Here is a 12,671-nt window from a genome sequence, read left to right as displayed (position 1 = left end):
ATTTTGCAGTGTGTATGCTGATAATGCACCATTGACGTGTTCAGTATTTTTACTACTATAAAGTTCAGTTCAGTATCCAGATGCTGTCACAACAGGACCACCACTGTATTTGTTTAGAATACATAATCTTGGCCTGAATATACTGAATACATTATCCTGACCTGTATAGCCCAGGCTAACCCCATCTCATCAGATCTCAGAAACGAAGCAGGGTCAGTCCTGGCTAGTATTTGGTTTGGGAAACCTCCAAGGAATACTAGGATCATGATGCGGCAGCATGCAATGGCAAACCACCTCTGAACATCTCTTGCCTTGAAAAGCCTTTGGGGCTGCTATAAATCAACTGTGACTTAATGGCACTTTCCACCACCAAAATACACAAAGTTTGAAGTAAAGATTATGTAAAGAAGTGATATAGAGGGTCCTTGTTTCCATTTAATTACTTCTTTTTTAATGGCTGTGTATCTAAAAGGTAAAAGTAGTCCCCTGTGCAAGCACCAGTCATTTCTCACTCTGAGGTGACGTCGCTTTCACAACGTTTTCACAGCAGCCTTTTTTACGGGGTGGTTTGCCATTGCCTTCCCCAGTCATCCACACTTTTCCCCCAGCAAGCTGGGTACTCATTTTACCGACCTCGGAAGGATGGAAGGCTGAGTCAACCTGGAGCCAGCTACCTGAACCCAGCTTCTGCCAGGATTGAACTCAGGTAGTGGGCAGAGCTTAGGACTGCAGTACTGCAGCTTTACCACTCTGCGCCACGGGGCTCTGGTTGTGTATCTAGTGTATGGTATTTAATTGTTTTAATTTAATTTAATTGTTTTACCTACTTTGTGCTGGTTATGTACCAAAATAAAAGATTTGGATATGGAGTAGTTTGAAGTATTTGGGTTTTTGTTTTTCACTTCTCAGATAACGAAGATACTAAGATACATACACTAAACTATCATAGCACAGCAATTTGCAGCTCTTTCTCTGTAGTTTGGGGTTCATCTGCAATTTTACTGGTAGAAAGTTAAGGCGTTTATACTTATAAACTTCATAAATATCCCAAGCAGTACAATTTTATATGCTAAAATATGGTACGCTTTATTTCTTCTATACCATGTGCTGCATGTGATGTTGTTAAGGAAGCAAAATGGATTTAGGTTTAATAAGAAAACTGTATATTTCAGCCCACCACCATTGCAATTTTCTAACCTTGGAGATTTTGCAAACTTTTAATTTTTTTTTTAAAGTCAAACAGAAAACTAATTTTTCATGAAGGTTAATAAGAAATATGTAATCCTGACAGTATAATGCAGAGGGTAAGATGTTTTCCTTTAGACTGGAAATGGGAAGTGCAAGTAATCTAAGAGAACCACAAGGCTGCCAGCAGCTCTGAATCTTTCCAGTATTTCTCCCTGATAAGGGCTAGTAAAAGAAATGCATAATACTACATCATTGGTTTTTACATTTCCCTCTCTCTTGTAATAAGTGTCAGCCAATGAATACAGTTACATACGGCTACATAAAATTGTGGCACAATTCCAGTGGAAGTTTTATTTTAGATGCACATATCTTGGACTTATGCTGTGAAAATGAAACAAGCAATACTTCAGAGCGTGGAGTTGTGTGTAGTTTCGTTTAAGGCAAACTTTTCCTTTCATTGTTTCCTTTTTTGTTTTGCAGGTGCTAACATCATGCCGAGCCTTCATGTTGACCTCCCGTATTCCTACAAAAGTAAGGCAGTGCTGTTTCTCAATGCTTTCTTTAACGCCACTATTCATGATGGTGGTATTGATTTTGGGAAGAGAGAGGAAATAACTGAGAGTGGCTAATTTTTATAAGAAGTACTTAGCATCCACTGTTCTGATGGATTTTATGGGATAGCATACTCATTCAAGAGAATTCTACTGAATAATCCAGCTCATTGGGGGGGGTTTGAGTGAATTGTTCCACCAAAAACACGTTCTGGAACAGGAAGTTTACTGAATTCCATTGAGTTTCAGGGCATATTAAGGCTTTACCAGAGGTGTGAAGCCCTTGCACGTTGCTAATTACATCAGTGTACATCCTGACCTGCTAATTTTACCTTCTTGGAACAAGTGAGTATTTTCCCATTTTGTTTCCCTCAGATGACTTGTCAGTAGCAAGAAGAGTCTGAGCTGCAGCTTCCTAGCCTACAGCCTTGGTTTAGGCCTGGCACCAAAGGGCATTGTTTTGACCCATGGATTCCTTCATAAAATTCACTGGGTTGTACATATCTTGCTCCCAATATTGAGATGCATCTTACCTGGCCAGTTCCCAAAACTGCTGCCACATTCCAAGTTTTTCCACATTTCCTTGACAATGTTGCTTATAGTTGCATTAAAAAAGGAGGAAATTGGGTAGTATATTGTAGATTATGTAATGGCTGTATCTCTGGAGGTCTGTTCTGTCTCCAGAGGCCACAGTTGCACCTTGTAACTTGTCTAACACCATGCTTCATAGAATATCTTGATTCTCCTGAGAATAGCAGATAATTGCCTTGGCAGAAAAAAGAATCTGTGCTGTGTACAAATGATGGATCTGAATCTGGATAATAGTTCATCCCACATAGCTTGTGAATAACATGGTGTTGGCAAGTGTCTTTATTTCTGCAAACATATTCAGAAACACTAATGAAATAAAATGGAAAGGGTTGGTAGACGCTGGATTTTTCATCTCCTTTATTATAGTACTAGTAATATGACCTGTTGTGAAGGAAAATACAACGGACTCTAGAAAGAGACTCTGGGCAAGTGCCCCCATCCTTTCTGTCTTCCCACCCACCCAAGTGAAGGCATTCACTCCCCCCCACCTAAAGGGGAGCTGATCTTTGCCATCTGGAGAGCAGTTCTAATTCTGGGTGATCTCCAGCCTGTACCTGGATATTGTATACAAAGGGGAGAATCACAGAGAGATGAAAACCAAAACAAAAACCGTGAAAATATTAACGAAAACAATATTACATTCAAAAATCTATTTAGTATGAACCTTCAGATAGCGACTATCACAATATATTTTAACAATCAATACGAGAGTAAATACATAAGTAATATTTCACAAAATGCATCTAAGCAGCAATAGTCCATTCATGTTTTGCCTAAAGTGCTTAGTGCCACAAAGTGCTTGTAGACAAAAGTGCTGGTGCAAGAAGGTTTCTTAGAAGACTCCACGATGTTGCACCGTTTCCGTTGTCTTTATCAAAGAGGGAAATCTAAACTTGTTTTTCACTTGTAAGCACTATAAACAAGCCAGGAGCTTATACAAGCACACAAAAATATTTCCAATGGCGTATTACTAGTAATACTGGCATGTGAAAAACAACTTTAGATTTCCCTCTTTGATAAAGACAACGAAAATGGTGTGACAAGCATCCCGCATGCTCCATGCTCCATCTGAGGGACATAATAATAATAATAATAATAATAATAATAATAATAATAATAATAATAATAATAATAATAATACCTTTTATTTATATCCCGCCCTCCCCGCCGAAGCAGGCTCAGGGCGGCTAACAACAAAGTTCAAATATATATAATACAAAACAACATTTTAAACCATAATTAATTAAAACTATTAAAATTCTAAAACAGTAAAATTGAATTGTGCTATTGTCTAGATGGCGACCTTAATTAACAGTTCTGGTCTGCGAAGGCCATTCGAAACAAACTGGTCTTACAAGCCCTGCGGAATTGCTCAAGGTCCCGCAGGGCTCGTGTTTCTTCTGGAAGTTGGTTCCACAGCTGTGGGGCCACAACAGAAAAAGCCCGGTTACGGGTACTTTGAAGTTTTACTTCTTTTGGCCCGGGGGTAGTCAGCAGGTTCTTCCCTGCTGACCTCAGTGCTCTCTGGGGTTCATGTGGGGAGAGATGGTCCCTAAGGTAGGCAGGTCCTCGGCCATATAGGGCTTTAAAGGTAATGACCAGCACTTTGTAACGAATCTGGTAAGTAACTGGCAGCCAGTGCAGTTCAGGCAATCATGGCCGTATGTGCTCCCACTTTGGGAGCCCCAGCAGTAACCTAGCGGCCGCGTTCTGCACTAGCTGCAGCTTCCGGGTTCGGCACATGTAGAGGGCATTACAGTAATCCAATCTCGAGGTGACCGTTGCATGGATCACTGTTGCCAGGTCCCGACGCTCTAGGAAGGGGGCCAACTGCCTCGCCCGCCTCAGATGAAAAAAGGCTGACATCATGGAGTCTTCTAAGAAGAAACTTTCTTGTATCAGCACTTTTGTCTACAAGCGCTTTAGGCAAAACATGAATGGACTATTGCTGCATAGAAGCATTTTGTGAAATATTACTTATATATTTACTCTTGTATTAATTGTTAAAATATATTGTGATAGTCACTATCTGAAGGTTCATACTAGATAGATTTTTGAATGTAATATTAATTGTTTTCGTTAATATTTTCACGTTTTTTGTTTTGGTTTGCACCTGGATATTGGTAACAGTGGTTGCCCAAGAGAAAATGGCTGATTTAGAGAATGGAGTTTATAGCATTGTACCTGTCTGGGGACCCACCCCTCCTCAAACCCTACCCTCTCCAGGCTCCACCCCTCAAATCTTCAGGAGTTTCTCAACATGGAGTTGGCAACTGCTAAATCACACTGGCTGTCATAGAGGGGCTGCTGCAGAACAGGAGCAAGCAACCAAGCCTAGTTAAGTTATACAAGTCAGGTGGCATCAAGTCACCTAGAGGGTGCTGCCAGGCCTAGGGTAGCCAACCTCCAGGTAGAGCCTGAAGATCTCCTGGGATCACAACTGAACTCCAGACAACAGATGTCTCTCCCCATTCTGGAGAATATAACTGCTTTGACGGGTGGACTCTATGGCATTCTATTCAGCTGAGGGTTCTCCCTTTACTGCTTAGCAACAGCCTTTGGCTAGCAGCTTCTCCAGTGGTCCAATCCTTGTCTGTCCTGGGGTGAGGCTGAGGGGGGGGAGAAAGGGGAGGGAGTGACAGGAAAGAGGCAGCCACCATGACCTCTGAGGAAATGCTTTATAAGGATGCAGTGGAGCGGCAGCCCTTTCTGAGGCCTGTTGATAGAGAGGACACAGAGAAGTATCAGAGATGTGTCTGGCTCTTAGGTAAGAGTATTTTGGTGCTTTATTCAGTTTTCCTGGGCCTACAGTAGGCAGGGGACAGGGGAGTCAGCCAGTGGGAACCCAGAGATGGTGGCTGACGCATGATGAGCCAATGGCTTGTTGAATGCACCTGTCATCCAATGGGAGCATTTAGCCACCACCATTAGGAAATTATTATCCAAGATTTTATGACATGTAAAATCCTTAGTGTCATTGTGTTCCCAAAACCAGAATCATGGTGAGTATGCTACACTGGGAAATGTAAGACTGATGCTCAGAAAGGAGGCTGTAGACTCTAAGGGGAGAAAAGAGCTGTGTTCAGATGAAATAGCAAACTGTATGTTGTAGTAATTAAATTAACTAGGAACTTAAACTTGGAAATTCTCATGCTTCTGCCCTCCCTCTTTCTCTTCTTTTCTCTACTCCCTTCATCTAAGGCTCATGAATTGAAGATGGCAGAATTTGTTGTTCTGTTTGAATACAATGAAATCACAGATTATGGTTTGTTCCCTTGTCTACAAACTAAGATAAAATAAATTCTGGAATACTGGCTTATGGCAAGAGAACAAATAGCAAACTGTGGTTTGTTAGAAATTCCTTCCGTTTCTGTGCTGTAAGAAAAGGGGAACATGAACTCAAGCTTTCCAATAATTTTTAGTTGTGCATTTCATAGTGGCTTAATCTTTGCTTCATTTGCTTTTACTTCTTTTATTACTATTGTGATTAAACTTGTTTTCTATTCTGTTTGAATTATAGCTAGAAGTAACTTTCAGCTACCTGGAAATCCAAGGGGTCACCAGCAATAAACCAGGCCAGGTGAGTATTTTAGTTGTTAAATCATGTAATATTGCAGTAGTCTTACCTAACAGACTCGGTATACTTTAAATAGGCTGATTTTTTTTATTTGACCTACAAATAAATAATAAATAAATAAATGCAAGAGATACTGAAGAAATACATAAGTAACAGTGTTTGCATTTGTAAGATACAATCAGGGCTAATTCCAGTGTAATATTGTTCTTCCGTACACAATAAGATTGTGCATAATGCAGTTTGTTAATACAAAATACTTTCTCTTTCTCCGTCTCTCTCTCTCTCGCTGTATACACACACACACACACATACATATATATGTACATATATATATGGAGGAGACAGAAATATTTGCAGATTCTTGCAAAATTTTTGGTTTTCTTTAGCATTCTACAATATATATTTCTTATGTATTCTTCCATGGAGAACATCATATTTTAGAGATTGGACATGATGTTAATCAATAGAAGAGGAAACCTATGAGAAGTATCTCTTAGGAAGCTGAAGCTTTGTATTTCGGTTGATCTTGGTTTAGTGCAGCAGCAAATCAAGACAGAGCCAGACTCTGATATGAAACTGATCTGCTAAATTATTAATATATGTTGGCCTCTTCATGTACATCAGTTAAGGCTTACAGCTCAGGGGAAACTTTGGGGGTTTTGATGAAAGGTACTTGCCAGTGTTTCCACTCTTGCAGATCTAGCGGTTGTCATTCATCAGTGAAGTGTCTCCAGAGGAAAAGTTGTTAATTAGCTATTACTTCTATAGGGTCGTAAAGTCAAGCTGTGTAGTTTGAATCTTGTGCTGCATGGTTGCTCGTATTCGTTAATGAATCATGTACACCCAGAAGACCTATAACCCTAGTGGATCTCTACTGGTATTAACAGTGCTACTTCTGGTTCATTGTTATTATAAATGTAGAGGTGGGAGCAGCTGAAAAAAAGAATTATTTGTACATTTTTCTGGTTGAAGGAGGAAGCTGCTCGGATGCACTCACTAATTTAGTGTCTCTCCCTCCCCTTCCTCAACTGTTTTCTGACAATAGACAAATCCTGTGGTTTGGTAGGAGGATTTGCACAGAATAACTGCATGTACTGTAAGTCCATTCCTGACTTGAGAAGGTGCCAGACCTAGTGATCTCTGTACATTTTTATCTCCTGAGGAAATGGGAACTGTGCAAAGATACTCAAAGTAGAAAGTAGGAATTTCTATTGCTCGGTTGGCATCTATGTGATCCTGTCATGTGGGAGGAGATGCATGGGTCCCTGATAAATCAGATGATTGGCTAATCATAGCTAAATATTAGGGTTGCCAGGTTCCTCCAGACAACCAGCAAGGGAGGGAACTTACTGGGAACAGCAGGGAGGCCCATCCAACTACAGTGATGTGTCTGAGTAACTGCCCCTGTGACCTGAAAATGATGCTATCATTTCTGGGACATAAGGGCTATGCTTTGGTATTTGGGCAAAATCTCTACAGTAAATTTGGCTTCTACTATAGAGTTTTTGCTCAAATACCAAAGTGTCGCCCCTGATGTCCCAGAAGTGATAGTGTCATTTTCAAGTCATGTGGGCAATTATGTATGTTGCAGCATGTGGAAGGATTTTTCCTCTTTTTGGGGGGCGGGGTAAGTTCCCCCTCATTGGCCAGCTGATTGACAGCAGGGAGATGGAGCCTGGCACCAGGGGACTGCCATCTCCATCACAGGGTTTGGCAACCCTACCAAGTATACATTGATAAGATGTGTATAGTGACATAGCGAGACTTTAGGGCTTAGTTGACTTCTGGGGTTGGAAAATGGTGAGCTGAGTTGCTTTCCCTAACGGGGGCAGGCTGGCACTTCTGTTCAGGGTAGTAAAAGGGAAATTAATGCCTTCTGCCTACATTTCTCAGATAGAGAATTGTCCAAGATATGCACAGATACTTTGAGGAGACTTACCTTGGCTGAAAGGGAGTCCTGGGGGGGGGGGGCTTCTTTGAGGCTTTGAGGGATCTCTGGAGAGAAGTTGCATATTCATCGTCTGCAGAAGTTCCCAGAGTCATTAATTTGACATAAGCTCGACAGGATCCAAACCTTCTTTTATAATTTTAAACATCTAATCTACAAAGGACTGGTGTTGATTTGGATAAACTATGGAAAAAAGGTACTGATTGCTATCTCTTCACAACTAATTAAAGTTAAACAAAACAAAAGTAAAAGGTGGGAGTTGGAAATACTGAAAGCCTGAAAGGAGAAGAAGATAAGGGGCTAAATTTGAGCTTTGTAAACTTAAAAGACAGTGTTAAAAGAAGAAAGGAATTTATTGTTTAGTCTATCTGTGGTTGAGGAGGCAGCCCCATCGTCACAGATCTACAGCGTTCACAGTCAACACAGGAAATACATCAGATATCGTGAGATTTCTCTACCAGTGAAACGAGATTTGAAGGCAAGAAAAGCAGGAAGTATTGGAGGAAGAAGGAAGTCAACGAAGTAAACAGCCTACTCTAGGATTATAATACCAGAGAGAAACATCAGTGGCCGTTGTTGTTGGGAGGACTAAGTTTTAACATCATTTTTAAAGTGATTGGGACATTAAAAATTGGTGGAGTTAACAGATTTGGCAATTAAAAAATTACTGCTGTTGGATAGTAGATAACACGATTTGAACTGGTAAAAGGGATTTTTTTTTAAGTGAAGCAAAAGTTGTGACCACCATTTTGGGAGAAATAAAAACTTTAAACATTAATATCTGAGCCTGGGAGGCTTAGAGGACAGCAAAATTGGGTGCATTGGAAAGGGCAAGCTTCACTTTATCAAACCTGATGGTTCAAATTTAATTTGGTGAGATCAGATTTTTTGATCTTGTTTTATATGTCAGACCTGAAACAAACTCGTGCCAGGTCTGCTTCAATAGAGAAAATGCAAGCCCAATTAGATGCAATGGAAGCTAGGATAATGAAGGGGGTGAAAGAAATGATAACTGCCTCTAAAAAAGAAATAAGAGGATATTGAGGACTCAAAGAAAGAATTAAAAAAAGAAATAGAGAATCTTAGAAATGACACTGTGGTAATAACAAAGAAAGTACAAGAAGTGGAAGAGAGAGTGAAAACACATGACTCCACCTTGTTAAAATTACAAGAAAAAGTGACAATTCATGACTGCAAACTGATGGAAACTCAGATCCGTCTGAGAGGTGTACCTGAAGATGAAGAATCAGACCTGAAAGAATACATAATAAAAATAATTGCATAATTTTTGGAGGAAGATCCTGAAGGGAATAGAAATATGTATGACTATATGTATAGAATAAATTCACTCTATGCAAAAAAGAACAATCTGCCAAGAGATGTGGTCATAAGATTTATGACAAAAGAAATGGTGGGAAAGATCATGAATAAAAACTTTGAAAAGTCATTGACAGTGGAAGGCAGTAGAATAAGAATTATGAAAGAACTGCCAAGACAAGTGCTAACTGACAGAAAGGCATATAAAAAATTGTCAGAAAAACTACGTGACAATGGAATGAGGTACAGATGGATAATACCTGAAAGTTTGAGCTTTGAACTTCAAGGGAAAAGAACTACAATCACAAATACACAGGAACTGCATAGATTTTATGACGAAAATAAAGAATTTGCACCATGATGGGTTTTAAATTGATATCTTGGAATGTAAATGGACTAAATTCACCACAAAAAAAGAAAGGAAACGTTTGATTAGATAAAAAACCAAAATTGTAATATAATGTGTTTACAAGAAGTGCATATTAGACAAAAGGATTATAAATTTCTATGGAATGAACAATTGGGACTAGAATTTTTTACATTGGCTGAACAGAAGAAGAGAGGAGTAGTCTTTTATATTAAACAAGAATTAGACCCGAAATTGGTATTTAAAAATAAAGATGAAAGATATATAGCGGTAGAAATTACTTTGAATGCAAAAAAAAGTTGTTGTTGGGACTTTATGCTCCAAATGGTGCTAAAGACATTTTTTTTTAAAAAAATTGCACAACATCTTGATGAAGTGATCTATAAGCAAATTTTATTGATGGGGGACTTTAACGGAACAATTCAGAATACGATAGATAGATCTGGGAAGAAAAAAAATGATAAAGAAGGGAAATTGCCAAAGTCTTTTTTTTTAACTGGTTAAACAGGAGAGTTTGGAAGATATATGGAGGAAGTTTAATCCTGAAGTACGGGACTATACCTTCTTTTCAGCTAGACATAGCTCTTTCTCTAGAATTGACATGTTGTGGGGTACTAAAGATTTGGGACTTATAACAAAGAAAATAGAGATATTACTTAAAATAGGAGCTGATCATAACCCAATAATGTGGATTACAAAACTGTCGAAAAAGTCAAGAAGATGGAGATTAAATGAAGATTTACTACAAAATAAAGAAATAGTGACATCTCTAGAAAATGAAACCAAAGCGTACTTCCAAGTAAATGACAGAGAGGATATAGAATTTCAGACGGTATGGGATGCCTACAAGGCAGTAATGAGAGGATTACTAATAACATTGAATAATAAAGACAAGAGAGCAAAAGATAAACAGATGTTGGACATTCAAAATCAAATTAAGAAAAAAGAAGGTGAATTAAGGAAAAGGCCAGGAAAAAAGAAAATTATAAGGGAGATTACAATATTGCAAGCACAAATGAGACATCTGTTAAATAAATAATTGGAATGGAATTTGAAAAAATTAAAACAGAAATCTTTCAAGGGAGCAAATAAACCTGGAAAATATTTGGCCTGGCAATTGAAGAAAAAAGAAAGTAAAATTATTAATAAAATTGTGGCTGATGGAAGAGAGATGGTCGATCAAGAAGGAATAAAGAGAGAATTTTTTAAATATTATGCTAAACTATTTAAAGGTGTTAATGTAAAGAAGGAAAAGATGGAAGCGTATTTGCAGAAGATTAAAATTGCACCCTTAACTGATTATATGGAAAAAGTTTTGAATGATCCAATTGAAAAAATAGAAATTAAAGTAGCGATTAATGCAATGAAAATTGGAAAGGCACCTGGACCAGATGGATTTATGGCAATTTTTTAAAAAACGTTTAAAGAAGAATTAATACCGAAACTTCAAAAATTAATGAATGTGATAAGAATAAATGGGAAAATACCAAATACATGGAAGGAAGTAGTAATTTCGTTGATTCCAAAGGAAGATAGAGATGTCACTAATGTAAAGAATTATAGACCAAACTCATTATTAAACAATGATTATAAGATATACACAAGAATCTTAGCAGAATGGCTTAAACAATATCTAATAAACTTTATAAAGGAAGACCAAGCGGGTTTTCTCCCTAAAAGGCAACAAAGAGACAATATTAGAACTGTTGTAAATATTGTAGAATACTATGAAAGACATCCAGAGAAAGAAGTTGCATTGTTCTTTGCGGACGCAGAGAAAGCTTTTGATAATTTAAACTGGGACTTTATGTTTGCAGTAATGGAAAAAATAAAGTTGGGGGAAAACTTTATAAGAATGATAAAAGCAATTTATACTGAACAATGTTCAAGGCTATGTATAAATGCAGATCTTACAGAAGAAATGATAATCAGCAAAGGTACAAGGCAAGGTTGTCTGCTTTCACCATTGTTGTTTATAATGACTCATGAAATTTTATTGATGCAAATACAAGATGATGAAGAAATTGAAGGAACGAGAATTAAAGGATTTTCCTATAAATATAGAGCATTTGCAGATGATATAATGTTTATAAATGAAAATCCTATGCAAGTAATACCTTTGTTGTTAGCCAAAATACAAGATTTTAGAGAATTGGCGAGACTTTATGTTAATAAAGAAAAGTCAAAAATTTTGTGTAAAAATATGCTAGTAAGTAAACAAAAAAATTGCAGAGATTAACAGGATGTGAAGTTACCCCTAAAGTAAAATATTTGGGCGTGGAAATAACAATGAAGAATATTGATCTGTTTAAAAACAATTATGAAAAGTTATGGCGTAGAATGGATGAAGATATGATAAATTGGAACAAGCTTAATTTGTCATTGCTTGGTAGAATAGCTGCAATTAAGATGAACATTTTGTCGAGAATAATGTATTTGTTTCAAACTATTCCAATTGTGAAAGACAGTAAACAATTTAATAAATGGCAAAGAAAGATTTCAGAATTTGTATGGGCCGGGAGAAAACCAAGGATTAAAATGAAAGTTTTAACAGATGCTAAAGAAAGAGGATTTCAACTACCAGATTTAAGATTATATCATGAAGCAGTTTGTCTAGTGTGGATAAAAGATTGGGTGACGCTGTTGAATAAAAGCTTTTAACGTTGGAAAGTCATGGAAATAAATTCGGCTGGGACGCTTATATGTACTATGGAAAGAAAAAGTTGGATGGTTTTTTTTCTCACCAGTATATAAGAAATAATCTACTAAATATTTGAATGAAGTACAAGAAATATGGCGATGAGAGAAAACCACTATGGATAGTGCCAGCAGAAGTAATAAGAATAACAGCTGAGACAGGAGAGGAAAAAGGGATGTCATATAATCAATTACTAAAAATACAAAGCGGTAAAATAGAATTGAAAACTGCTGAAGAGCTGAATAATAAATTTGATTGGTTTCAAATGCAACAAATAAAAAGTTTGGTGGAAAGTGATCTTAAAACTGAAGGAATAAGACGAGAACAAACAGAAATGGAAAAAGTTCTGCTTGGAGATAATGAAAATTAATTTCAAAAATCTATAAGTTACTTTTAAAATGGTCTACGGAAGATGAAATAGTGAAATCTCAAAT

At 37.5% G+C, this 12,671-nt stretch overlaps 1 protein-coding gene across 2 annotated transcripts in view; it reads left to right on the top strand.

The window, feature by feature from the left end:
- The window catches only part of CARMIL1 (capping protein regulator and myosin 1 linker 1), a 203,043-nt gene that overhangs the window by 102,323 nt on the left and 88,049 nt on the right, over positions 1-12,671 (top strand). For both annotated transcript variants that reach the window (XM_060244127.1, XM_060244125.1), the window contains exons 3-4: positions 1,669-1,719; positions 5,851-5,910. In XM_060244127.1, coding sequence (XP_060100110.1) covers positions 1,669-1,719; positions 5,851-5,910 — 111 coding nt within the window. The remainder of the gene's footprint in view (positions 1-1,668; positions 1,720-5,850; positions 5,911-12,671) is intronic.

This window comes from Heteronotia binoei, chromosome 7 (genome assembly GCF_032191835.1).
Source record: "Heteronotia binoei isolate CCM8104 ecotype False Entrance Well chromosome 7, APGP_CSIRO_Hbin_v1, whole genome shotgun sequence".
Classification (NCBI taxonomy): domain Eukaryota; kingdom Metazoa; phylum Chordata; class Lepidosauria; order Squamata; family Gekkonidae; genus Heteronotia; species Heteronotia binoei.
This window is presented reverse-complemented; position numbering and strand designations above follow the sequence as displayed.